Source organism: Canis lupus, chromosome 16, assembly GCF_048164855.1.
Source record: "Canis lupus baileyi chromosome 16, mCanLup2.hap1, whole genome shotgun sequence".
In the NCBI taxonomy this organism is placed as follows: Eukaryota; Metazoa; Chordata; class Mammalia; order Carnivora; family Canidae; genus Canis; species Canis lupus.
Window position 1 is genome coordinate 35,366,741 of NC_132853.1, and position 27,700 is coordinate 35,394,440.

The 27,700-nt window shown below is 47.6% G+C and overlaps 2 protein-coding genes across 5 annotated transcripts in view; both read left to right on the forward strand.

Moving 5' to 3' along the window:
• Positions 1–752: 752 nt before the first annotated feature.
• On the forward strand, positions 753–9,705 carry SLC35B1 (solute carrier family 35 member B1). The gene is made up of 9 exons (XM_072780143.1): positions 753–1,190; positions 1,850–1,953; positions 2,515–2,645; positions 2,916–2,946; positions 3,532–3,689; positions 4,720–4,846; positions 5,601–5,707; positions 5,864–6,017; positions 7,142–9,705. Exons 1-9 carry the CDS (start codon positions 973–975, stop codon positions 7,192–7,194), a joined length of 1,083 nt encoding a protein of 360 aa, XP_072636244.1. The 5' UTR covers positions 753–972; the 3' UTR covers positions 7,195–9,705.
• A 13,767-nt stretch (positions 9,706–23,472) lies between these two features.
• SPOP (speckle type BTB/POZ protein) overlaps positions 23,473–27,700 on the forward strand; it is a 67,466-nt gene continuing 63,238 nt past the window's right edge. For 3 of the 4 annotated variants that reach the window (XM_072780149.1, XM_072780148.1, XM_072780150.1), the window contains exon 1: positions 23,473–23,663. The gene's annotated coding sequence lies outside the window, so the exon portion shown is untranslated. The remainder of the gene's footprint in view (positions 23,664–27,700) is intronic. The other variant, XM_072780147.1, reaches the window with a different exon arrangement.

Genomic DNA, 27,700 nt, shown 5'->3' on the forward strand with positions numbered 1-27,700 from the left:
GTAGTGCAATGTCCTGGGGTCTTGCCCTAGCCCTTGGTGCTAGCAGGTAGCAGGTGAGGAGGCCCAGCCTCGAATGAGAGAGGGGTAAAAAGAGAGGTGATGAATGGGAAATTTCGAACCTGGAGGGCCACTGGAGGGTTGTGTTCCATCATTGGTGAGGTGTAAGGCCCCAGGAGAAGATCCACTTCGGTAAGCTTCCATTTCCACTTACAGGATGTGAGAAAATAAGATCAGAGTTGGGGAAAGTGTAATGACTAATGATAGCTTAAGCTTGCTCACAGCACACTTGACAGTTTATGAAACACTTTCACAAATCTCAGCTCATGTGATCCTCGGAACAGTGAAGAGGCGACAAGGTGGCTTTTGCTAATTATCTATCCCTAGTTTCCAGGCTGGGAAAACTGTGGCTCGGAAGGTAGGCGACACGCGTAGGTGACCCCCTTGGAAGCCTAGCGATGCGCCCTTGGAAGGAGGCCTTGAACACTCTGGCAGAAGGTGAGACGCTGACGCGGGGCAGCAGCTAGGGGGCGCTGAGGTTCCACTGAGACTTCCCGGCGTTAGGACCCAGCGGAAGCCTGACCGCCGACTGGGGAAGAGATCGTGGGATTAGCCCAGCCGGCCGCACCTCCTCCCCGCTCACCTGTCCGTCTCCGCAAAGCGCAGCCAATGGGTGAGCTCCACATCCTCATACGTCATCATTCCTCGCCTGCGTAGCTCCTAGGCCGCCCCGCCGAGTTCCGGGTCGCAGCTGTCCTCGGAATTGCCTGATCGGAAGAACCCGAGGGTACGGAATTGGTGCCCGAGCGGCTGACTCCCTTGGTCAGCAGGGACGAAACTAAGGTCCCAGGGCGGATCTCCTTTACTTGGGGACGGCTTCTGGGTCCCAAGGCGTCTCCCCCCGCGGAGGCCCTGAGCTGGCAGCTCTGGCGGTGGCTGCTGGGGCCTACTGCGCGGCGGTCTCATGCAGCTCCTATGAGGCCCCTGTCGCCGGTCGGCGATGTCCGGCTGGAGCTGTCGCCGCCGCCGCCGCTGCCGCTGCCGCTGCCGGCTGTGAGCGGGTCTCCGGTCGGGTCGTCCGGGCGTCTCATGGCCGCTAGCAGCTCCCTGGTGCCCGACCGGCTGCGCCTGCCGCTCTGCTTCCTCGGCGTCTTTGTCTGCTATTTCTACTATGGGATCCTGCAGGAAAAGATGTGAGCGGATTCCTGGGGCCGGAGCGCAGACCTGTCCCCCCGCCCCCGGCCCGGGCGTTCCCTCTTGCCCGCGCCCTCCCAGCACCCCCACACCTTTGCCGCCGCGGCAGAGCCTGCTCACATTTCCAAAATGCGAAAGTTGGTCTCCGGATTCTCGGGACCTGGCTATTTTTCTTCCCTTGTTTTTCTCCCTGTTGGTTCCAAGGGCTTGGGTTTTACAGGGTGAGCAGTCTCCCCACCCCCACCGAGTTTCCGTGCCTGTGCCACCTTCTCTTTGGGACTTCCGATGTTTGCAGACAGCGGGACGTTCCGACGTTTGGTTCTTTTGCCTTTGGCCTTACTGCTGTAGCCCAAATTCTTTCATCTGCTATTTGGGGGTACCTCGTTCCACCGTCTGTTTTTCCACATTTCCTCTAGCTCCATCCTTTACGGATATTCTTTCCCAAGGCTCCGAGATCAGCAGACTGGGATGTCTGCTTTCTAGATCCAATAAAAATCAGCCCCCCTTTTGTGAACGAGGCCAGTGAACCTTACCAAACTGTCCCGTCGTCCGAAGAAGCAAGATCATTTTAAAGCTGTCAGTGACTAGACATACTAGATGGCCCCGAACGAAAATATACTAATTCTTCTCCCTTTTTTTCTTATCATTTCATTCTTAGAACAAGAGGAAAGTATGGGGAGGGAGCCAAGCAGGAAACATTCACTTTTGCCTTAACTTTGGTGTTCATCCAGTGTGTGATCAATGCTGTGTTTGCCAAGATCTGTGAGTACCTATGTAGTAAATCTGTTGTGTGCCCCCCTCCCTGTCCACCTCTGAGGTCTTACTCTCAACATTCCCACCGTCCTTAGGACGTTCTCTGTTCAGTCGACAAAACCAATGGGTTTGGAATGGGGCAAAACCCTATTTCCTTAAATTAGACCAACTTCTGAGTCAGAAATGTGCAGAGAATGGGTCTTCTGTGTTCCAGATCCCCACTGGGAATACTTAATTTTTTTTTTCCTTCTTCCCTTTGAGTTTCCTTTATGTGCACGCTTCAAACATGTTTTGAGCTTCTCTCTTTGTTCCCTGGGAGCTACAGCAGAGCTAACTCGTCCCTTGAACTGAATGAGCCCCCATTTCTGCTCTGCATGTGGTCTTGTGCTTGGTGTAGATGAGACTGGAGAGTTGAATAATCTTCAGAGGTTTTTCCAGTCTAAGAGGACAGAAATATCTTATGCTTCTCGTCTTATTTGACATATTCCTTTCATGTGGCTTCAACTTTCGCTCAGTGGCCCATCCTGGGCCCACCAGGTTTCTCTTATATGTTTTTTTATCTTTTTCCAGTGATCCAGTTTTTTGACACTGCCAGGGTGGATCGTACTCGGAGCTGGCTCTATGCTGCCTGTTCTGTCTCCTATCTGGGTGCCATGGTCTCTAGCAACTCAGCACTACAGTTTGTCAACTATCCAACTCAGGTGAAACCTCAGGGTGTGACATGGGTTGGCTCAGAAGTTGTTTGATAAGAACTAAGAATTCCTCGCTCAGGTCTGTGACTTAAAAGAGAATGTGGTGGAGAAATTCAGAGAGCAAAGAACTGCAGATCTGAAGCATAGTGGTGGTGGGTTGCCCACAATAGGCTGTGGTTTCTGGTGCAGGCCCCACAATTACTCATCTTAGCATAGCACCTACCACAGTGCCTGGCACATCACAGAGTCTCAGATATTATTTGCTGAATTTCATTTCAGGTCCTTGGTAAATCCTGCAAGCCAATCCCAGGTAAGCAGAAGATGATCTCTCCCTCTACCATCGTCACCCTTCCTGGAGTAGGCTCTCTGTTCCTCTCCCAGAGCTGTGTATCCCTGTGGAGTGGTTATGCCAGCCCAGCTATCTCCAGTGCCGTCCCTTTGTCCTTTTCTCCTGTCATCCTGTCATTTCTATATCACTTCCGATGGTATTGGGTATGCATGGGCTGGAAGCTAGAGGCTTACCTAGTGTTTCACATGCCAGTCATTTTGGTGTCTTGTGTGCTTACATTGTCATTAGACATCCTAAGTTGCATTTTGATCATCAGTTTCTTTCTCTCAATCTCTCACACGTTCACTGTCCCCACCCTTGCCCCCGTTCCTTCTTAGATCTTTCACCTTTGTTCTCTGCCTTTTCCCTGCCTTATATCCTTTGTTCACCCTGTTGCTCAATCGTCTGTATCTAGGTGCCAGCCTTGTGCCTTCCTCTTAGCCTCTGCAGGCCTTCCTTCTCAGACATTGTTTTCTCCCGGGAGTCTCTTCTTGGCTCCTAAGAGGACAGTGTTGGGCTCATCAATGCCTGTGGGTACCCGAATTTTCCACTGTTTCTTCCCTGTAGTCATGCTCCTTGGAGTTACCCTCTTGAAGAAGAAGTACCCAATGGCCAAGTACCTGTGTGTGTTGCTAATTGTGGCTGGAGTGGCCCTTTTCATGTACAAACCCAAGAAAGTAGTTGGGATGGAAGAACACACAGTTGGCTACGGAGAGCTGCTTCTGGTATGTGATCCTGGTGGGAAAGGCAGCCTTTTCCAGTAATCACAACCAAGGAGCATCCCACCTGGGCATGTAAAAGGCCGGTTATATGTCAAGAGAGATTGTGTTGCTCCTTGCCCCCATTTCTGGTCTTTGTCTCTTGCTGCGTGGCCCCTGGCTCTGCTAAGGCCATAGTGGGAAGCCCGAAATATTTAACAACAGCTCAGCTCTCCTGGGGAAGTGATGACTCTGAGGCCTGCAGTTAAATGCTAGTGTGAGGCCAGAGAGACCTGAGAACAAATAGGGAAGGAATAGCGTGTCTCTCATTGTGGCTTTCTGAGAAACCTGGAAGCCAGGAGTTTAAAATAATACTATAGTAGCTCTTGCTTACTTTGGATTAGGTATTGTTCCCAGTGGTTCACCTATTCGTTGGTTAATTTTTACAAGAGAAACCTTATAACGTATAAAATACTATCTCCATTTTCCTTGTAAAGACACTGAGATACTAAAGTACTATTTCCCTTTTCATTGTGAAGACACTGAGATACAGAGAGATTAAGTCACTTGTCATGGTCACATGGCTATTAATGGCAGAGGTAGTGGCTAACTTTGCCCAGGCTTCTAATCCTGGTAGTGTGACCACAGAATCCAGTCTGGATTACTACTCCAAGCCAGGAGCCTAACAGGCCAGGACTACATTTCCTTTCTCTACCATAATGGGAAAATATATGGCTCACCACAATGAGTTTCAGGCCCCTGCACGTGAGGCTTCATGGCACTACGTTAGGAAGTGCTAGGCTTCCCATCCCACTCTGATTACATTAGGACTCTGTGGGTCAGATAGCTTTCTGTTCTAGTGCCTGGGTGGGGCAGGAGGCAGTGATCATGATCTCTCTTGACCCTTCACCCATGACCAAATGGTAGCATTTTGTTCTGAGGACCCTGTCTTAAGACAGCAGCTTTGTGAGGAGTCTCAGAGAAGTGAGTCCTATGTCCTGGGTTAGGGAGGGGCCCTGGTGGCCTCTTCACTGCTGGGTACATTCTCTCTTTTCAGTTATTATCTCTGACGCTGGATGGACTGACAGGCGTTTCCCAGGACCACATGCGGGCTCATTACCAAACAGGCTCCAACCACATGATGTTGAATATCAACCTTTGGTCGACATTATTGCTGGGAGCTGGTAAGGAGTGGTTCTGCTATTCTTTCTGTGTATCACCAGGGGGCAGACTGCCCCCCTCCAGTTGATCCCTAGCTCAGATGGTGGTTGCTAATTTTGCCAGGCCAAAGGCCTGTTTCAGCTCTAAGATGCCCCTCTGTCCAAACCCCTGCCAAACCTTCCTGGAGAAACCTTTCTTGGTGGGTTCTGCTTGCTTCTCATGACTGGCACAATCATGGTTAGACCTGTGCCAGCTACCGTGGGAGGACACGTGGTAGTGGGTCACAGAAGGACCTTGGGAGAACTTCCCTTCTGAGAGAGATGAGATATTGGTATACAAATGTAGTTCGAATATGAGTGCATTTGCTTTTAAATCGGTGTTTCCTAACCTTTTTTCAAATCTGGACACATGTGGGAAGTATCTTTTGAATAGCACAGTAGGGTTAACAGAGGAGACTGCTGATGGCTGGAGGTGACCAGTGCTTGGAGTTGCCTTAGGCTGGAGATGTGTGTATCTCCCCAACATCTGACATTCTCTGCTTCCAGTGACTTTGGCAGAAGTAACGAATTGACTCTCAAGCCTCTCTTAGAAGAGTCTTTAGTTAGTTTTCTCTAATCAGGAAACTAGGAATAGGATGCCTGGTGGGGCAGTTTGAACTCAGTTCCTGCACTTCCCACACCTGGCTCTCCTGCAGAGTACTTTGCTGGGCTATGTACAAACACATGTGCTGGCACAGGCACACAAGGTGTGCCATTCATCTTTGGCATTTCTCCCCAGGAATCCTGTTCACTGGGGAGCTCTGGGAGTTCTTGAGCTTTGCCGAAAGGTACCCCAACATCATCTATAACATTCTGCTCTTTGGTCTGACCAGTGCCCTGGGTCAGGTGAGTACCTCGAGATGGGGTGGCTTGGCTCCTCAAGAGACACTGACCTGGCTGGGAGAAGGGGTGGCAAGGCGAGCCCTGATGTCCTAGCGCAGACTTTAGATTTTGGGGTGGATCCCCAGGGCCAGCCTGATCTTGTTTTCTCGGTCTCTCTAGAGCTTCATCTTCATGACAGTTGTGTATTTTGGCCCCCTGACCTGCTCCATCATCACCACAACTCGAAAGTTCTTCACTATTTTGGCCTCTGTGATCCTCTTCGCCAATCCCATCAGCCCCTTGCAGTGGGTGGGCACCGTGCTTGTGTTCTTGGGTAAGTTTTCTGCAGAACATCTCCAGGCACGTGAAGCAATAGTCACAGAGCTTTATTTCTTTTTATTCTAATTAATTAATTTTTTTGAGAGGGGGGGAGTGGGGAGCAGGAGAAGGAGAAAGAGAATCCTATGCAGCCTCCCGACTTCACGCATAGCCCGATGCTGAGCTTGATCTCATGACCTGAGCCAAAATCAAGAGTCCGACACTTAACTGACTGAGCCCCCCAGGCAGCCTGTGATTGATTTAAAATGATACTTTTTTCCTGAGATTATATTTATGAAATTAATTTAGTTATTTTATTTTTAAGGTTTATATTTATTTATTCATGAGAGACACAGAGAGGAGGGGGAGGCTGGGCAGAGACACAGGCAGAGGGAGAAGCAGGCTCCATGCAGGGAGCCTGACATGGGACTCGATCCTGGGTCTCCAGGATCAGGCCCTGGGCTAAAGGCGTCGCTTAAACCGCTGAGCCACCTGGGTGCCTGATTTAGTTATTTTAGAGAAAGTGTTTTTAAAAGAGAAAAAGAAGGGACACCTAGGGGGTTCAGCAGTTGAGTGTCTGCCTTTGGCTTAGGGCGTGATCTCAGAGTTCCAGGATCAAGTCCCACATTGGGCTCCCTACAGGGATCATGCTTCTCCCTCTGCCTGGGTCTCTGTTTTCACTTTCTGTATCTCTCATGAATAAATAAATAAAATCTTCAAAAATAAATGAAAGGAAATATTGCCTCTAATGCACCCTTCCTAATGAGCATTTCATTTTAGTGATTTTCCTCCAGTGACTTAGGTTCCTCAGACACTGAACAGGATAAAACTATTATAGTTAGATTTGTGCTGCTGTGGATGAGCTAAGAGAACTAGCTAAAAAGTTTTGACATTTTTTCTTCTAGTTTCACTGTACTTTATTATTTATATGTAATTGCCTGAATCTTGGTGATTTTTTTCATTTGATGCAATACTTTTTCTCTGAGTGAGTTCTATAAAACCAGTATTTGGAGTTAGTTTTATTTAAAGCTCCAATTTTGGAGAATCAAAGCTGACCTTCCCTCCCCCACTCCCCCTCAGAATCATTGGTGGGTTTCATTTCTCCTCATAAACCTAAGCCCATCTTCTCCCTTTCCATAGGTCTCGGTCTCGATGCCAAGTTTGGGAAAGGAGCCAAGAAGACATCCCACTAGGAAGAGAGAGACTACCTCCACTTTGAGAATATTTAAGTTATTGTCTCAAATATGGACATCTCTTGGGCAAATGGACACAATAGGGATAAAGGACTGGGTTCCAGTCTGTTTTTGTTTTTTTGTGGGGTTTTTTTTGTTGTTGTTTTTTAAGAAAAGGAAACAAAAATCACATATTCTTTAAAAAGTGCTTGGATTTTAACAAGACAGAGTTGCCAGTTTCTGTACTAGATGACCTGGAGCCCAGCCTAAGGCAAACAGAGAAGAGAGAGGAAAGAGGCAGAGCTTGATACTCTTTGCCCAAGCTCCCTCTCGGATGTGGGTAACCTGGCTGGGTGGCTAATCCCTCCCCACCTCCCCCGCCACGAGCCCAGGCATTGTAGGGAGAAGCTTTAATAGATTTGCAGTTGGGCTTGTGGCCTCAGTTCCCACAGGTGGAGGTCCAAATCTGCCAGGACAGGTGGCTGGCTGCTGAGCCAGAGAATGTAAAAATCACTGTATCTCTTCAAGCTCTGGTGGGCAAATATTTCTTTAAAAACTCCAGATACAGTCTTTCCTCAAGAAACCTCCCTTGAGGTTGGGGGAAATGAGCCCAGAGCCTCCAAGTCTGCTGTGCTTTCACATTTCCCAACGGCCTCCTCTTCAGCCAGAGCTCCAGCAAGCTCAGAGTGGAGACCCAGTTGTATATATCATGAACAGCTTGGGAAGGTCAGTTCCCTCCCTCCATCCCTGCATCTGTTCTCAGTCCATGCAGTCCCCTCCTGGGGAGGCTGTATTAATCCTATTCCCTTGTCCCCTTCAGCTGCTAAAGCATTGCAGTCCTCTGCTGTCATGGCTGTGCCAAGGTGTCCCCAGGCCAGCTTCTGCCTGTTGAAAGGGATGCTGGGGGAAGGCATGGTGGCTGGGTGCTGGCACAGAGCCTCTGTCAAGTTTCCTGGGTGGCATCGGGGGGGAAAAGGCGGAGCATGGAGCAGAGCCACCTGCCCACAGCCGCCTTCAGAGCTGGAAATCGCAATCCTCCATGGACCAAACTTTACACATGAAAGTGCATTTCCACCAGCTGCAACTTGCACTCCATCTGTTCAGCAGCCCCAGCCCCTTGGCTCTCCAGCTGGGAGCCCAGCCTCCTTCCTGAGCGGCTGCCTCGCCATCCCTCCCCAGGCTTTCAAGCCAGCCTCACTTGCACTCGTTTTGCTCTCTAGGGCCTCTGGTGTTGCTGCAGCTCTGCCCCCAAGGCCCCCACTCTTTTCGAACTCCTCCTTGAGAGAAGAGGCTTTAAGTACATCTGACTGGACTTCCTTCCTTCTCCACCCCTTTCCCCTTTCTGTTTTTTATATCCCAAAGTTTGCAGCAATTAGCTCCTTCTCTTCTGGACTGATAGTTCTTCCAAACTGTCTTCTGTGGATTGGATAGGAGGTTAGAGGGTGTGACCAGTGCTGGAGACAGGCCTGCTCTCCTGGCCATCGGACGATCGCATCCACCTCACCCTTCCCAAGGAACTGTCTCAGAGGTGCCTAATTGTAGGCACCAAGAGCAAGACAAAATCTTCAACAGCCCAGCATCGCTGTCACCTGATAGCAGAGCTAGTATATCCTACCTACTGTGTGCTGAGAGCCTGGCACTGGTGTATCTGTCCACCCCCGTCTGCCCACCTAACCCATCCCTCCTGTGTGCCTTGTACTGTGAACTTGCTGGGAGTTCAAAGCTAACTAGGACCAGTACTTCCCCTCTGGGGGGCTCATAGTCTAAGAGGGAGACAGGTAAACAAATCATTGCATCTCAGATGCGCAGAGCTAACAACCAAGTGTCTGGGCAAGGCGAGGCTTGAGCTGGAGCGTGTGGGAAGATGAAAGGAGGAGGAAGTGGAGCCAAGTGGGAAATGGGCTTTTCAACTGCCTGGCTCCCCCCCCCCCCCCCCCCCACACACACACACCATGCTCTTGCCCTCAGTCAGGTCAAATGAGAGCAGTGGCTCTGCACTGAGGCAGTTGTTCAGCTCAAATGGGGGACAGGTGAAGATGTGGCATGAGCTGCCGGTATGCTCACGTGGCACACTTACCTATAGGATCTCAGGAACCGAGTGTGCCAAGTTAGACCGCGGTGTATTGTCCGCGGTGCTCTGTCATGGCATAAGGGCTGATAAATGTGAAATACCAGGCAAGTCCCAACAGAAGTAGTGATCGCTAACCCTGGGCGGCCCAATGCCTCCGGTTTCTTAAGATCAAAGGACTTTTCATCTGTAGTTAATTCTCAGCTATGTGTACAAGGGAAGGAGCCGGCACACAAGTTTCCCCAAACACTATGTTTTTAGTTAGGGGTGTACTGTATTTAATGCCTATTTTGGTCACACCATCAGGTCAACCTCCTGAGCTGTTGGTCTCAGGCTTGTGGTAAAGCAGTTTGTCCATATCCTGGACCCCTAGCAGCCTCGTGTAAGGGGAGTGGCCCACCAGTGTGATTTGGAGTAAAAACGTGGCGAAAGCTATTCTGGAATTAAATATTAAAAGAAAGAAAGAGTCTACTTGTAATTCCTATCCCTTTCAAAACATTTCCTGTATCTTTCAGGTGACACATTGAGGAATCAATGCCCTTTAACACCCTCGCAAGGAGGGCGGAGCAAGCACCTGTCCCTTGCAGAAATGGAAAAACAAGTTAGGGAAGGTTAAGTGACCTGCGGTAGGTCCTTGGGTATGTGCAGAAGAGATTCACTAGAACGCAGGGTTCCTGGAGTCCTAGTTACACCTTGGACTGTGCCCTCAGGCGGGGAGAAGCAAAGCTCCTCAGGAGGCCCACTGCCTGTGCTGTCTGCTCCCTCTTGTCAGTGGAACAGTTTGCACATTTTATGAGTGGTGGTGCTGGTCACTTTCTCCAGATGCCGTGGCAGAGAAATTATCCTGGGTCTCTGCGGGATCATTCAACCCTTCCCACTGAAAACACACCAGCTGTCTTCAGGAGCCACAGTCTCATATCTATTGAACTCCCTTCCCAAAGCTCTTTAGTTCCTGAAAATTTGTCCTTACAACACTCCTGGCGGGAGAGCCTAGGCCAGGACAAGTCTCCCCACATTTGGGATAGGGAGACTGAAACCCACCAAAGTGGATCAGCTGAAGTTCCATGGCTGTGGGAAGACAGGGCCCAGAAGTGAATCTTCACTTACCCCATGTCAGAAAGTCAGCAAGCTAAGCCACTGGTTCCCAGCAATTAAGATTTCCTGGTCCAGTAGAATTTCCAAATAATTGGGGGGGGGTGGCTTTTTATTACTTTTTTTAAGTAAGGACATTAAAAAAAAAAACCAACCTATTACCAATATGGCTTACAACAAAACATTTTAACTCCAAAAAATTTTAGGAAGAGCTCTCCACCTCAAAATAAAGCACCCTTCTTCCAAAGAAATTATAGTTTAAATCACACCACAATGTAGATGAGGTAATTTTTTAATTACAGAAAATGTTCAACATAAAATGTTATTCCATGATAATGCATTGTAGGCTGTATCCTTATGATTGCTCGCTCAATACAACTTGGTCCACCAACGCTGGAATGTCACATAAACATGCTGACAAAGATGGAAGCACCCTGCAATGAGGTCTCACATCATTTAGAACATTCTGAGGGAGTGTGTAAACAACATCCCCCTCACCTGGGCCACTTCTGTGTTCGCTCTATAGGGTTAGAAGGAGAGCAGGCCATGGGGGTCAGAGAGCTTTCCAGTAAGGGCTGTAGGAGGGAGACTTAGAGATCTGGAGCACCCTGCTCCAAGATCTACTCCCAAAATGTTCCAGCCGTGGCTTTGATCACCTAGCTCAGAGCGGCCAGATTTTGCTCTGGAAGGTTTTCACCTACCAATTAAAGCCAAGTTCTGACAGATTAGTTCTCAGACTCAGAACCAGTAGGCCCTGCCTGCCATGACGTGAAGGGCGGGAATGGCAACAGAGAGGGTCTTGGAATAGGGAGTGCCTTCCACTCCACTGAGGTAGAGGTCCACAGCGCTGGTGGGCTTTCTGTCCAAATATGCCTGATTCTCTGTTTTTTCTGGGAAAAGTGGAAGAGGAAGGAGGTTCAAAGCATTTATGGAGGGGAGGGACCTAATGTTTCTTCCCGCCCACTTCTGCGTTTTGTCTTGGTGTGTGGGTGGCCAGAGCTAGCAGAAGCACCATGTTTCAGTTTAGGTTCTGACTGGTCACCATTTCCTCCTACTCAGTGTCTAGAATGGCCACATTAGAGACCACAGCCCTAGAAGGAATGTGTCACTCTTGTGTGAAGGCTTGGAACTCCCTCAAACTTTAAGTAAAAGTGTCTGTGCATGAAAAAATAAGTGTCTCCGTGTGTGCACGCGCGCGCGTGCAGGCATAATGGCACAAATGCTCACACATATGTCAGCTGGTAGGTTCATTTTTCTGTAATGAGTCCACAGCTCTCTTCAGATTCTCAAAGGGGTTCATACATGATATCTGCCATAATCCTGAGGCTCATTTAATGAAAAGCAATTTCCCAAATACAGTTGTGTACCTGGGCACCACTGCAAAATATGAGAAAGCACCATCCCAGCTCTGCTTAGTGGAGGGAGTGGGGTTGAGGTTGCAGAGATATGCCAGGAGTGTAACACAACCAAGTTCGTTTCTGGTTTTCTCCTGGCCCCTCCACACGCTTTATAAGCTGGAACTGTCCAATTTAGCAAATAAAAACACAGGATGCCTGGCTACATTTGAATCCCATATAAACAACACATAATTTTTTTTTTAGTATAAGTATGTGTCATCTAATGTCATACTTGGGACATACTTACGTTAAAAATTATTTGTGCAATATTTGAGACATGTGTTGTTTATCTGAAATTCAAGTTTAGCCAGTGTTGCGTATTTACTTACAAGACTGTGGCATTAGTCATTATTACACATGTTCTCACCGGTCTTTCTTTTCCTCTCTGATACATCACCCCTTGCAATCCCACGCTTAGGGATTCCAGGTACTTTTGTTCAGGGCCAAGCATTGTCGAATTCCCCCTTTTGGCCCAGGGGAGCTGCAAGCTTAGACCTCGTCAGCAGGGGGCACCATTTTCTTAAAATAGATCCCCAGTGGTGTTTCAAGGGCCTCAGAAAGAGGCCGTGGGGCATTGAATTGAATTCTATTTGCTGCTCCTGTTTCTCCTCCTGGAGCTTCTCCCTACCTCACACCTTGCCAGACTCCTCTCTGAAGCAAGACTCTGATCCTGTTACTTCACTCCTTAAATCACTTCTAAGGGTCCATGGTTACCATCAGAACGTGGCATAAAAAGTGCTTCAGGATCCCACTGGAGTCTCTTTTCCCTGCTTCAACTCCTGCTGCTTCTACCCTACGTGATCCCACCCACCTCACACTTCCAGCATCTCCATTCACCAGGAACTATTTGCAGTTTCCCTGTACACTCTCCTCTGTGACTACGGTTTCCTCTGCTTGGAATCCCTTTTTCCACCTGGTGCTTCTAGCATTTCCATTCATTCAACACATTGCACAAACAGGTACTGAGGCTAACTGGGTACCAGGCACTCAGCCTTGCGCCAGGAGAGACAGTGTAGGTGCAGAAAGGCAGCCAACCTATAGCCCCTCCCTTGTGCATCTCACCATAGGAGGGGAGAAACAATACACAAGTAATCAAATCAACAGGATACATAAAATTAGTTCCGGAGTTCACCAGTCTGACTTCTTCCAGCAGAGTTGAGGGCTTTTTGTTTTAAGGGTCCCGGATTCTAACACCTGTACAATTGTTGCAGAAGCACAAATGAACGAAGATAGCCAGTTGACATTAACAGGGAAGGGGTAGGGTAGAGAGGTGGGGGAGTGTGCCCTGTGACAAACTGAGAGTTCGTGTCCCATCCAAAGGGCTTATCATCTCTTCCCGATTGTTACTAAATCAATCCATCATTTCAAAAAGATATGGAAATACTGATTTTTATATGAACTCTTTCAATTTTTAAAATTCTTACTAGGTAAACTAAACACACCTGTAGGGTGGGTTGGGCCTTCTGGCCACTAGTTTGCCACCTACCATATAGCAACACTATATTACTGCCTTGTATCTGATTAATATTTATGGATACTTGCTTCCCCAAGACCCCATCCTTGTGTCTTTCGCCCCTAACCCAGTGACTGGTGAATGCTGGGGGCCAAACATCAATCTGTGGGAGGGCCGAAAATAGGGAGGGAAGAGGGACACGACTGGGAACAATAGTCGGTGGATGGAAGTTCTTATTACTACTGCTCTGGGTGTGGGGCAGATGGAACAAGGAAACCTGAAACAGTTTGTTGCTGAGCGTGCCTGTGTGCGTGAGTGAGTTCCCATGTTAGCAGGTGTGACAGCTGGAAAATGTGTCTAAGAACCATCAGCTCCTCTCTTGGGCTCCCAAGCCATCCCTCCCCATTCTTGGCGGATGGGAGGGAGGAGAAGAATGCAGGGTTCATGGTAGCCTCCTGGCTTCCTTCCAGGACCTGTAGTCGCTGGCACAGAGATCAGAAAGAGCTTATATAGGCGTTTGGCACCAACTGATACATCCTCAGGGGAAGGTGTCTGGCAGCTGCTGCCACCCACCGCCTACCCACTCGAGTGCCCACTGCATAGCAAGCAGTTTGCGGGGGGCTCGCTTGATCAGAGTGAGATCATCAAAATGACCCTTCACCCTGCACCGGGGAGTCAAACATATATGAGTTAAAGAGAAAAACAGGGGTGGCTGAGAAGGACCCCCCACTGCAGCCCCTCAGAGACAGAGCAGGAGCTTGACCACTGGAGCAGTCTGCGGGTTTCTGCTAATGATATGCTGTCCTCTTTTATCAGGAGAGGATGCTTCCTCGTGCCCACACAGGGCATCTCATATACATTCTTCCTACCCCTCTGCTTAAAAACATATCTTCAGAAAATAGACATCAGAGGCTTAGAATGTATATTTTTGTCTAATTTTCAGGAGAATTAACTAGATCATTCAGGAATCAGAGCCTCCATCTTGGCCCTGAAATCTCTTGTAAGGTCTGAAAATGCAATATTCTGAATCAGAGAGTGTGGAGGGGATGGGGGCAGCCTGGAGCACATAGGAGTCACTCTTCCAGCTGGACTGTGAACATTTTGCCCCATGACTCCCTTTCTGGGGAGAGGTATCTTGAAAACCAAAGCCACCTCCAGATTCCAGGCAGGGTGCCTCTTGTTCCCTACTGGTGCTTGGTCAGCCAGAAGCTTTGAAGCAAGACTTCCAGGAAGCAATATCTCCTGCAGGCGGTGCTGACTCAGCCCAGACTCCATGCTTTAGGTCTGGTCCTTGTCCCGGACTAGCCAGCAAAGGCAGAGGCGCATAGGGGGCTGTGCTCCTGGCTGTGCTCCAGCCGCCAAAATGGGGGGCAAGGGGGGCACGGACCCTGAACTGTTTCAGCTTTTGTTAAGGGAAATGCAGAAAGGGACTCAGGAGTGGCCTGACCCCCTGGGTTCCAGCACCCTTTTATGAAATCTATCTTTTCCACGTTCCCAGAGGCAGGGATGGGGCTAATTCAGTACTTTGCATTTGGGAATGAGAACATCCTTTGATATGTTCCCTGGCTCTCATTTCTAATCTGCCATGGGGGTGGAGGTGGTGGCTGACCATCTCTCTGACTTTCCAACATCCTCTTCTCCAGATTACCCTACTTGGATTAAAGGGTGATTCATGCTGCCTCTCTCCTCCTGAACTTAGCCACGAACTATCTGATTCCTTCCACCTTTGCTTCCCTCTCCCCTCCTCTCTGCTCTCCCTCCCTTGGTCCTTTGCTATCATTTTCCTCTCTCCATACTCCTACCTTCTCTCTCTCTCTCTCTCTCTCCCCCTGCGGTTCTGATGGCAAATCCTTTCCCTGGCACAGGCCCTCCACTTGCTCGCCAGCCCTGCTGGATTACTCTCCTCTTTCTGTAGCTTTTATCCAATGATCTCTCTGGCCAGGCTGGTTGGAGCCCTCTCCTCTGGCCACCCTGACTCCTGCCTTCCTGCTGCTGGCAATGCTATCACCCACAATTCATTTCCATTTGGGGATGGGGGTGGAAAACTGTCTGGAATGAACTGGGAGATATTTGGCGATCTGCTCTACGTTCCAGTCCAAGGGCCCCGGAAGAGAATCTTCTGGAAGAGGACACCATTTTACAGAGCATTAAGGGCTGCAGGATCTAGTTTTAATGAATGTAGGATCAAAAGCTTTTTAGTCAGCCAGTCCTTAGAAACAAGAGCTCAGTGATAGGGAGGACTGGAGACCTTTGCCACAGAAAACAAAGCTGTGACTCAAAGGCATCACATAGATGCTTTCCTTGCTCATCCACGTTCCTGAGTTTAATGTCTTTGGCTTGGGAATTAACTTTGAGACTTTTCCAACATAGATAAAAATAGAGCTCATAAATGCCATCACAGGCACTTTCCGATAAGGTGGCCTTTTAAGGGAAGACTGGGCTCCCAAGCGGAGGGTATGAGTCAAAGAGCCTGTGAGCCAGTGTTGAGAATACCGAAGACCAGCCAGCTGACCGGCCTGTGGCCCAACAGTGGAGGCAGGAAGAGGAAGCTGCTGGAGGTTTCTGTGCCTGAAACCACAGGAACCAAGGTCTCAAGAGGAATGTTTATATCACTCATTCATCTGTTCATTCATCACACAAGCATTTATCCGAATGCCTACTATGTGCTAGGAAGGCTGTTTGGTGTTAAAAACGTGACAGAGGAAAAGAAAAAGGAAATCCTGTCCCCATGTAGTTTACACCAAGTGAGGGATAGAGACAGGGGCCATGTAAGCCCGAGTGAGGGGGGTGTGTGAGATGGGAGGGGCAACTCAGTTCTGGGGTGGGGGACTCGCACAGCCTCCTGGAGGACCAGATGGGTAAAATCAAAGCCTGGATAACCAGCAGAGAATTGGCCAGGGGAAGGTCGGGGGTGGGGCCAGGGAAAGGTGTAGGGAAGACTATTCTGGTAAGAAGTAACAGCATGAGCAGAAAGAGAGAACTTGGTTTACTGGTGGGAATTAAAAGTAGTCCTGTGTGTGACAGAAAACTGTATTGCTAAGTGGGATGGGGAGGGTAAGAGAGGCCTTGGAGACAAGGCACTGTCCCTGGTCAAGAGTCTCTCACCCTATTTTTTTTTTTTCATTAAAGATTTTATTTACTTATTCATGAGAGACACGGAGAGAGGCAGAGACATAGGTAGAAGGAGGAGCAGGCTCCCTTGCAGGGAGCCTGATGGGGAACTCGATCCTAGGACTCCAGGATCATAACCTGGACCACTGAGCCACCCAGGCGCCCCTGAGTCTTTCGCCCTATTAAGGAGTATGGACTTTATTTTGAAGGTAACAGGGAGCCATGGAAGGGTTGCCTGCAAAGAAGTGAGTCAATTGGACTGGCATTTTACAGATCTCACTCTAGCTGCAGAGCAGATAATGAACTGGAAGGGGGAGACCAGGGGCTGGGAGGCCAGTGAGGAGGTCACCATCATTCAGGGGAGAATTAGGGAAGTGTCAGTGAGGATGGAAGGCAGTAGGCAGAGCTGAGCTATAACTGAAGTATGGAATTGTCAGAACATGGTGTTGCATCTGAAGTGTGCTGGAGGAATCAGGGACCCAGTTCCCAGATGTAGCTACTTAGTGAGATAGAGAACCCTGGAAGAGAAGCACGTTTTAGATAGGCTATGAGGTGCCTAGGGGACATCCACCTGAGGATACCAATCTGCTAGCTGGGTGTGTTAAGATGGGAAATCAAGAGAAAGACCTGGCTCGAGATGGATTTGGAATATTCTTTAGCAGATGGGTGGCAGTGGAGCCATGAAAGTGAATGAGCGATTTGGAGGCAAGTGAGGACAGTGTGAAGAGGAGAGGAACTGAACAGAAGCTAAAGAAAATGGATATAAAAAGGATGGCCAAAGGCAGAGCCCCCAAAGGAGACTGAGAAGGAGCAGCCAAAGGAGCAGAAGGGAAGCCAGGAAAAATGGTCTTCTGTTGTCGGCCTTGTTCACCTGCCACGAGTGCTCTGAACTCTCTTTAGGAATTCACTCCTCCCTGATCTAGGGCCTGAGGTTTGGGTCCTAGGGAGGGAGGCTGGCTGGCTCTGCTTAACTCTTGTGACCCACCTCCTGCAGCCCCTCCCACTTGTTCTCTCTCTCCAGCTACTCATTTCTCTTGAGATTCACAAAGTCTCCCTCCTCTTCTTGGCCCTAGGAGCTCCTTGTCTCTGGGTCACTTTCCTTCCTCATTTTCCTTCTCCACATCCCTAGCCTACTGACCTTTCATGTAGGCTTCCAACTTCTGCTCAAGCCTTCTTTGATATTCCAGACAAGACCAGAGTTTTCTACCATTCATTCATTCATTCTTTGTTCGTTCAGCATGTACTTAAGCACCTTCCGTCCACACATCCGCAATGGGCCGAATGCTGGCACGTTATGGAGAGCAGAACAGGCTGCTACGGAGCTGACAGCTGATTAGAGGAGACCCACAGTAAACAAGTAAATACTCAAAAAATTAAAAATTGTTGTTAGTACTGTGAAGGAAGTAAATGTGGTACCATGATAGAGGATAACGAAAGGTCCTCATTTGGGACAGGGTGGGTGGTCAAAGAAGGCTCTCTGTGGATGTGAAATTAAACTGAGACCTGAAAGAACCAGCCATGTGAGAAGTTAGGGTGGAAGTGTTCCATGCAGGGGGAACAGTAACTGAAAATGTCTATGGAGAGAAAGGTCTTGATGGGTTTTACCAGTTCCAGGAATTGACACATGGCCAAGACAGCTGATGCAAAGACAGGGAAAAAGGGACATGAGACCTGGTTGAGTATGAGACTCTTGTAGGCAGGGGTACAAAGTTTGGGTTTTATTCGTGGTGCAACGAGAAGCATTCAAAGGTTTTGAACAAGGGTGCAGTGCAATCTGACTTAGGTTTTAATTAGATTGCCCTGGTGGCTGGGTGAAGAATGGATGGAGAGACAAGCCAAACACCAGGAAGACTAATTAGGATCCCCTCACTGTGGTTCAGGCCAAAGTGGGTGGTGGCTAAGGACTTGAGTGGGACTGGGAAGATGAAGAGAAGTGGATGGATTCAAGGGATACTTCGAATCTGGAGATTCTGGGAATTGCTGATGTATTGGGGAAAAAAAGGAGTTGAAAGATTATTCCTGATTCCTGGCCTTAATGAGTGGAAAGAGAACCAGACTGGCTTGACTTGACCTGCCCCAGCCTCATTTGTCCCTCCATCCCCTTCCTTGGAGCCCCTGATGCAAATCTTCAGAAGCCCAGAGCTTGAGAAGCAAGTGTCATTCCAAAACCACCGGTTTGGAGAATCGTTACGGTTCCTTCCAGTTTGGGATTTCCTTAAATTCTAAACTGAAAATTCTATCTGAATAAGGAAAATATTCCTATTTATTCTGACTTCTCTTGTAGTTACATTGGTAGAGCTCTGTACCCAGGGAGCATTCAGTAAGTGCTAGTTGACTGTTCACTTTTGCACAGACCTTCCAATAATTGAATTTTAGATTAAATCCTTTTTTAAAAAAATATAAGATTCTATCATAGAGTAAACTTTCAATTGAAATCAATTCACCTTGATAAAGTAGAGTCATGGCAAGGATGATCTAAAATTGTAAAATCCAAAGTAATTTCTGCTTGACTTGAAGCAGAGGAAAAAATGTGTTTTTGCTAAACTAATGATCTACATTTAAGTATATGTTATTTTAGCACAAATGCCAACAGGTGGTGGGTCAATCCCATTTAGAATAGGACCCAAAAAAACCCACTGAAAAGAATTTATAACGGTGAATAATCTATATTTGCTAATATATTCTTTGTTGAGAACAAATATCAACCCTCTAAAACTTATTTTGAAGCAATGACTTCAGGTTATTTTTAGAGCAAGTTAAAGACGCATGAGATGACTGTGTTGCCAGTCCAAGGCAGAAATCAGAGAAAAGCTACGACTCAAAGTTGCCACTTCCTCTCTTCTCTTTCCCACTGCTGCTTCTTTGCCTGGCTCCCCACTCCTCAGCCATCATGTTTGCCAGCCATTTTTTCTGGGTTAAAGACTCAGAACTCCAATTGATCTACAAGCATATCGGTCAAATCTTCAGATAATGATGCCATTCTAAGCCTTTCGTTTTATTAAAGGGGGAAGTAAAGTAACATAATGGCTTTCGTATGCCAAGCCATTTTGAACAAATATTACATCATTCGATGCCACGTATTACCCTGTGATGGGTGCCCACTTCACAGATGAGATGGGAGAACTGGCCATCTAGCATCTGATCTGCTTCCTGTGTGAGATGAGTCCTCTGCTATGGATAACATCAGTGAGAAACAGGGCTAAACATTACACCATGAACGCCATGGCAGTATGGTGGTCAGGGCCCAGGTCAAGCTGAGATATTTGATGGCACAGAGAGGTCAATAAATGAACTACTAGTAATTTTGACTAGCGGGCTCCCCGTGGCATCAGGGCCCAGGACGTTGACCAGGATTGGCCACCTGGGTGCTACTGCCTGGGCTTTGGGTTTGCAGCATGATGCACAAAGATGAAAGGGGTTTAGACATCTTTTGCCACAGCAGCAGTGGAAGTCATATGTCTGGTGGTGGCACTTTGTAGCAGTGCCCAGAGATGGGACCTCCTGGCCACAGTGTCCTGCTGAAGAAGCTTGTTCTTCCTCCATGAGCCAGATTTCCAAATCTGATTCCTCAGTTCCTGTCAGTTCTGGAAACCAGAGGTATCTCTTCAGGAAATTCCAGTTTAGGTTGATAGAGCCAGAGCTGGTGTAGTTCTTGCAACCAGAAACCCTGACCCATCTGTGAGGAAACAGACTCCAAGTCTTGTTCAGGGACCCCAGCTAGCAAGTGGTAATGTTCTGGCTGAGACACCTGTGGTATTTCCTTGATTCCCTGCTTCCCAAAGAACTTGAAAGAATTTGAGAACGGGGGTGGGGGGGGTGGGGGGGGTGGGGGTAGTGGTGGTGGTGAATGGTATACAGAGTAAAGCAGAGCTTGAGGACCTGCAGCTGTGTAAACACTTACCCCCAAACCCACATTCAGGAGCACACCCATAATAAATGGGGTCTGCTCTAGGCCAGGGACTCTGCTATGCTCAAATATTATTTCAGTTAATCCTCACAACAACATGATCCAGTGGACATTATTTTCTCCATTGTTTGGGTGGAAAAACTGAGGCTCACAGAGGTTTGTCCAAGTTTATATTATAATAAGTGTTAGTGTTGGGTTTGAACTTGAGTCTCCAGACAAGGAGGCTGGAACTCATTAAGCCATAACTATCTCACTGTGAAATTTAATCAATCAATATTTCTCCATTGCCAATTTTCCATTAATCCTATTGTGGCCTCAGCACCACCTCAACAATGTGTTCTTGTTGGCATGCTTCCTTGCATATGGTTGTACACTTGTGTCCCAGAGGGTGTCATCTGTCTCTGTTCCTTTAGACTGGGAACCTCTGGAGCACAAGACCAGGCCTCTGCACTAAGGATATTCCTTCCTGCATACACATGAGATGTGGTATGGACACATGGACATATGGACATGTCTCTGATGTCCATGCGGTGTTCCACCATGGAAGGCTATGGGCTGGGGTTCACTGATTGGCCAACTGAATTATTGTATAGAGAGGAGAGAAGGACTGCATCTTGCTACAGTGGTTGCAACTGGATGGGAGTCTGTACTCATCTGTTCAGTCCTGCCTGCCTCCACCTCCTCTATAGCTTCAAGGGAAATCATGCCTTTGCTTACTGGACTGTAAAATGGAGCTGAAGATCCTTGTTGGCAGGATAAAGACCAGATGTCTTATGGTCTTTTGAGACAGAGCCCTTGCCGAGACCTGGCTCATGACAGCCAAGGAATACTTTGTCATCTGTGTTTTGGAATTAAGAAAACTGAGTTCAGCACGTTTCCGACCACCACAAGGAGCAGTGAATTGAATTGGTGCCATTGTAAGCTTGATTGTTGTTGCATAGATAAAACCCTCATTAAGTCCCACAAGAGGAGAAAAGAATTTTCTTTTGAAGAGAGAGGAGTGGGGGGGGGCTTCTTGCTTGTCTGCGGTTACAACAACAAAACAGTAAATGGAGGAAATAATGAAATAACCGCACTTTCCCTCCCCAAACCTCGTCAAGAGGCTGGGTGAGTTTTTAATTAGTGCTTCGTTTTCAATAAATCCGTATCTGTACGTGGCGCTGATTCTTTCCTGGATAAGGGAAAGATAATAATGAGAATCCTATTTTTCAGTCCCACACTAAAGGGATGCCTCGTATATTTAATCATGCTGTAGAAATCCTGGCAGCTTTCTCTGAGCCCAGCCTCTGCTCTAATTACATTTCTAGATTTTAGTAAATTGAAAGGGAAAATGTAGGAACAAAATAATTAAAACCGAAGAGGAAGTGCATATTAAAAAGGAGAAGCTGTTTAAAATTCTTCCACACAGTGTTTCCAAGGACATCTACAGTCGTTTAATCAGATCTACACCAAATCAAAGCCCTTTGTACAGAGGCTGGTGGATCACATCTCAGGTGGGCGGGATGGTCCCCACAGCAGAACGGGAGCCTCATTGCACCAGGCTACAGATGGGACTCATGTCCTTCTAGATCTCTGGAGATTCAGGGCCAGCCTGGACACGCTGCTAGCACGGAATCACTAGCCCTGAGGAGTTTCCTCCCAGTTTCCAGGCAGAAGCTGACTATACCAATTGATTAGCCCCAAGTGTGAGGTAGCTAAAGTATGTTGTCCATGCCTCGTTTCCTTTTCCTGAACCCCTTCCCCACTCTGTGCTCCTCCCTCCAAGGAGTACACTTTTTCTTTCTTTCCTTGCCGATCTGTGAACTCTCAAGTAAAGAGTACAGGAACTGAACATGCTCAGTGCCACCAGGAGTCAGCTACTTGAACCGGGTTACCGGGTTATCTGTGGGGGGCTCCGAGTTTTCACAAGGACCAAAAACCTTGCTGGCTTCCGCTAAAGGAATGACTGTTGAGGATGATGATGATGAGTGGAACCTAATTGGAAAGTTGCAAGCATCAGCCTACCAGGTGACGAAAGCTCTTTTTGTTTAAAGCAAGGTAGGCCCAGGATTTACATCACTGTGAAAGTCAGGACCTCCATTTCTCCATCACGCTCTCTGAAATACAGTTGGAGCAACTCTAGGAGCTTGGAATGCTTTGTCTATGACTCCTAGGACATTTTCAGCTGTGCGATTGTAGGGCGCGCTCGTGTCCTTGAAAGCAGAGGGCAGCCTGGCACCATCAGGGGTTTCTTTCCAAAACCCTGTGGCTTTGCTCACGAGCTCCTGGCCTTCCCTAATGAACACACTCACCCGCCACCTGGCGCCAGGATGCGTGTGGCAGGAGACAAGTGAGCACAGTCTCCTGGAGACAGTCCCATGGCAGCAAAGCTTCCGGAAGCTGTTCCCAAGGGAGGGCCCACACTTTATCACCTCATGACCTGCAGGTACTTCTGGTTGCTCTTTTGGGTCTAATGCCTCTGGCACTTGAGTGCATGTGTCTGTGTGATGACACTACCTCAGTGTGGAGAAGACACACTATCTGCTCCCAGTGATTTGGCTTGATTCAGTCGGAGCAACGTTTAAAAGTTTAAACTAAAGGAAAAGATGGTAGCAATCATGAATCACTGACATCACTCTAACATGGGGGTGACTTTTTTTCCCTTTTACTCCACTGAGGAGTCCCTGATGGCCCTTGGGAGCCAGGATGCGAGGCCCACTGGAGACCCAGGTGTCCAAGACAACAAACTGTCATTGAATCAGCTCCCTTTCAGTTAAGCCACCCACATGCCCGTCCTCCCCCCCACAAGAAAACCGAGAGGTTTTGTTTCCAAATGCCAACATTCAGTTACTCTCAAGTCTTTAGCATTATTGTAAAGTCCAAAAAATATTTTACTGACACAGAGCTGTTTAGAAAAAGCGAGGGAATGCAAGTTAAAGTTGTTGGTAATCCACGAATTTCTGGCAAATATAGGTTGCTATTGTTCAATGCCTTTACTGCTACGCCGCCCCCCCCCCCCCCCCCCCCCCCGCCTGCCAGGCCTCTACTCGGGCCTCGCACCTCCGTGGAGTCCGCCGCGCCCCGCGTGCAACCCCCTCCGCGTTCCCGCCTCTTTCTAGTCAGGCCCCTCCTCCGCCTCAAATCCCTCCGGCCCCGGGAAGCCGCCCGGACGCACGCGCACTAAGGGAGGTAGGCGGAGTCTTGAGGAAGTGGGAGGAGGGGAGGGGCAGGAGAACCCAGGGAGGGGAGAAGAGGGGCGGAGGCCGCGCGGGGTGGGGCCCGGCGGGTACGCGCTCGCTGCGTCGACGTGCTGACGCCATGACGCCCCGGCCGGTGTGTGTCGGTGTGTGTGTGTGTGTGAGTGTGCGCGCTCCGAGTGTGTGTGTATTTGTGTATCGGCGGTCCCGCAGGTCCCGGATGTTGCGGACAGTATGAAGCGAGCGCAGGGGGACGGGGACCAGCAGCTGTCGCCGCCGTTCTCAGGTGAGTGGGGGGAGGAGAGTCAAGGGAGAGGGCTGTCCTGTCGGAGTGGGGGGGCGCCTCCCTTAAGAGGTGACTGACCCCAACTCCCCCCCCCCCCCGGAACCCCCCCCCCGCCACACACATACTCTTCCCTGTCCCATATCCCACACCCTGGGTTACGTGGCCTGGGAATGCCAGAGCCTAATCAACCGTTCCTTCTCCCAATCATTCAGGAGACACAAATGCGCCCCCTGCCTTCAGCCCCCCCATCGTTTTCCCAGCCCCATCCCCCTTGCCAAATAGTGAGCTGTCGCCTGCGGCGAGATGGGTGACTGCGCATGCGCGAGTGTGAACGAGGTAGGGGTGCTTGTTCGCTGCCCCCGGGGCGCATGCGCATCGCTGTGTTGCAGGGACCTGCGGGATAAAGAGCCCCTTGACCACGCGCCCGCCTTCTTCCCAGACAGTGGGCTGCCAGATAGTGCGCCTGTTGCTCGTATCCAAAACGGAGAGTTTAAATTATTTGACAGACTTACCGACAAAGCACTGTTTGCATCTGGTGTTGCCCTAGAGACTCCCAGGCTACTAACGCCTTCCAGAGCCAACGTGCCCCACGCTGACCCTTCTTTTGAAACTGTCACTGCAACTTCTAGTTCCAGCATTACTTTTCTTTCCTCTCTTAGTCATGCTGTACTTTTAATATAAACATCTCCTAAACTTAGTAGTAGGTGCCCCAACCCATTCAGTAATTCTGGCAGGGGATTTTGGTGGCCTTTCTAAGGAGTTACTGAGGGTCACAAAAATAAGGGGGACTACCTTTTAGTAAAATTCTTAATAGTCTTAGAAGTACATAAGGTAGCGATAAAGAACACAGTGTAAGGCTTTGAGCAGTAACTGTAAATCAAGACATCAGGGTTCTCTCCAGACCTCGTGTGACCTATTTGCCTCTTTTTTTTTCTTTTGTAAAAGATCTTCCTTTAAAAAAAAAAAAAAAAAGGATCTTCCTTAGCACTTTCAGTTTTAGCTGTACATTATTGATGTTCTGTGAACATCACATGAAAACAAAAGCAATCTGAAACTACTAGTGGAAAATAACTTACCCTGTGGAGGTTTTAACTTGAAGCAGTGGGAGTGATGTTTCTTGCACATTTGCAGATAACGAAGAGCAATATAAAATAAGGAATTCTAAAGTACAGTGATATTTCAGTGATCTAGGACCTAGGTTTTCAGTTGGCAGATTATTCATAGTCCTTAATTTGCTGCTTTATTGCCGCTCTCAGATACTTCAATGCTTCTTCCCTCTGCCATCAGAACAGGGTGAGGAAATGATAAACTCTTACAAGCAGAAGATTTGCTGAATAGCATTGAAATGAATATAGTTGAATTGTTGGGGTGGGGGGCAGCCTTTTGTGTGTTTTTCAATTATCTTTGCCAAACCTGTTTCCTATCTGGATAACTGGGAATGGACAGTATTAGTAAGCCTTATTTTCTATTTTCTTCCTTTGTGTCCTTTCTTTGGTATTCTAGCAAAGGTTTCTTGGCTGCCATTCTTTTTTTTTTTTTTTAATTTATTTATGATAGTCACAGAGAGAGAGAGACAGAGAGAGAGAGAGAGAGAGAGAGAGAGGCAGAGACACAGGCAGAGGGAGAGGCAGGCTCCATGCACCGGGAGCCCGACGTGGGATTTGATCCCGGGTCTCCAGGATCGCGCCCTGGGCCAAAGGCAGGCAGGCACCAAACCGCTGCGCCACCCAGGGATCCCTGCCATTCTTAACTGTAGAACCTTACGTTTTGGAGCCTTAATGTATGTGTGTGTGTGTGTGTGTGTGTATTAAAACACATATATATATACACACACACACACATACATATTTTCACTTCCCTTTTTAACCCTGGCCTTTGCATGGTTCAGCTGTCTTTTGTGCTGTTTCCTGTTGCCATGGTTTCAGTGGGAACCAAGAGATGACATGGAAGCAGGACAGGAATTTAGGGGGCATATATCATCTTGTTTCCTGGAAAGAGCTGGAGACTCATCTTGTTTTCCTTGTGTGAAGAGTGAGAAGTATAAGTTACTGTGATAGCTCCACACTTAGGGTGGGAATGGTTGGTGTACAATGGCACTTTGGTGACTTCTGTTTGAGCCCTTCATAGTGGTTAGTGAACTGAAAGATGTTCACTGATGCCTGTGTCCAGACTTGCATCCGGTTCTGGTAAAAATCTTGAAATAAAACTATCGAGGTAATAAATATCCATTTCTCAGAAGGTTTCTGTCATCTCTGATGCTTTGGGTTTTTTTTTTTGTGTGTGTGTGATGCTTTGTTTTTATCTGGAAACATTTCACCTGGTCTAATGGCATATTAAAAAAATTTTATGCTGTGAAGGCATGATTGCTTTTAGGATTGAGATGAGTATCATTGATTTGTATTGGTGTAGAGCCATGTTTTCAGAGGCTCTTTAAAATCAGTAACTCATGGGGCGCCTGGGTGGCGTACGCAGTTAAGCATCCCATTTTGGTTTTGGCTCAGATGGTGGTCTCAGGACCCTGAGATCGAGCCCCGAGTAGGGCCCCACACTTAACTCACAGTCTGCTTAAGACTCTCTCCCTCTCCCTCCCTCCCCCACCATGCACTCGCTCACTCTTTCTCTAAAATAAATCTTTAAAAAAACAAGATGGGTAACACATACACATAAAACAAAATTCAGAAGGTACACAGAGATAAAAATTTTCCTTCTTTGTCCTCTTTTCATCCCTCTAGTTAAAACCTCTGCAAAGGAAACTGTTGTTACTCGTATCTTGTTTACCCTTCCAGAGATAGCGCTTCTACAAGTATATACTACTTATATACCCTTTTAAGTTTTTGTCTTTGTTTATTGTTTTACACAAATGGGAAGATACTATAGCCATTATTCTGCACTTTGCTTTTTTCACTTAGTATATCTTGGCCATCATTCCATACAGTAATAGAATACCTTTTGCTTTTTGAAAGATGACAGATACTCCCTTGTACAGATGTACCATCATTCAGCCAGCTCTGATTATTGGGGACTTAGGTTGTTTCCAGTGCTACAGTTAATTCCTTGTATGTGTTTTTTAGGTACATGGGTATCTTTTGGGTAAATTCCTAGCAGAAGTGGTGGACCAGAGGATATATGCATTTTTAATCTTGTTAGATATTGCCGAACTGCTTGCTGTAGAAGTTGTACGAATTTATATTCCTGCCAGCAGTGTAGGACGCTGCCTCCTTCCTCACCAACACTGTATTATCAACATGTTTTTTATCTTTATGCAGCCTTTCATCTAAGATTTTAAGTTCTTTATGTGGCTTGTTAAGTTTCATTACCCCCAGGAGTTGTGGATAAATGCCGTCACAGTTTTGCAGATGGGAGTGGTGATGGAAGATACTGTTTGACTGAAGAGTAATGTCATGAGAATAAAGTCATATGCCTGGATAACAGCAAATTCATGACACTGCTCAGAAGACATGTAAAACTCATGCTTCCTTTAACTCTTAGATGCTAGTTTCTCTAAGCCCATAAGTGATGTTTTATGATCTCCTTTTGATAGCTTTGACTCAAAATTGTTTGTACAAGCGAACTGCCATTCTGTTGAGGAATTGAAAAGCTAACCTAGTTAAAGGTGCTTTAATGAGTACTTTCACAAAATCTTGGTACTAGTACTTTTTAAAAATCTTCTGATTGTAAAGCTGTGAGGAATTTGAAAATAATTTTAAAATGCCTGTGCCTGAAGGAGCTCACAGTCTTGTTAGAAAACCAAATCTCCTGAATATGTGAAATAGTAAGAGAGCGGTTCAAATGGGAACCATAATACACTGTGTTCCATGTTGAGAGGACTTTGTAAGAGAGTGATAAGGTTTAGAGGAGAGTTCCTTTGGGAGGCCTTCCTGGAGGAAGTGCATTTTGAGCCCATCCTCACCCTCCCTTTTACAACTGTTTGTAATTTTAACCATACAGAAAAATTCAAAGAATAGTACAATAATCACCTTTATACAAATTATCCCCTAGATTTCATAATTCACATTTTGTTATATTTGCCTTATGTA

Coding starts and splice junctions, on each gene's coding strand:
- SLC35B1 (XM_072780143.1), top strand. CDS start 973: ATGAGGCCCCTGTCGCCGGTCGGCGATGTCCGGCTGGAGCTGTCGCCG. Junction 2,947..3,531: donor ATCCTGCAAGCCAATCCCAG/GTAAGCAGAAGA, acceptor TCTTCCCTGTAG/TCATGCTCCTTGGAGTTACC. Junction 6,018..7,141: donor CACCGTGCTTGTGTTCTTGG/GTAAGTTTTCTG, acceptor CCCTTTCCATAG/GTCTCGGTCTCGATGCCAAG.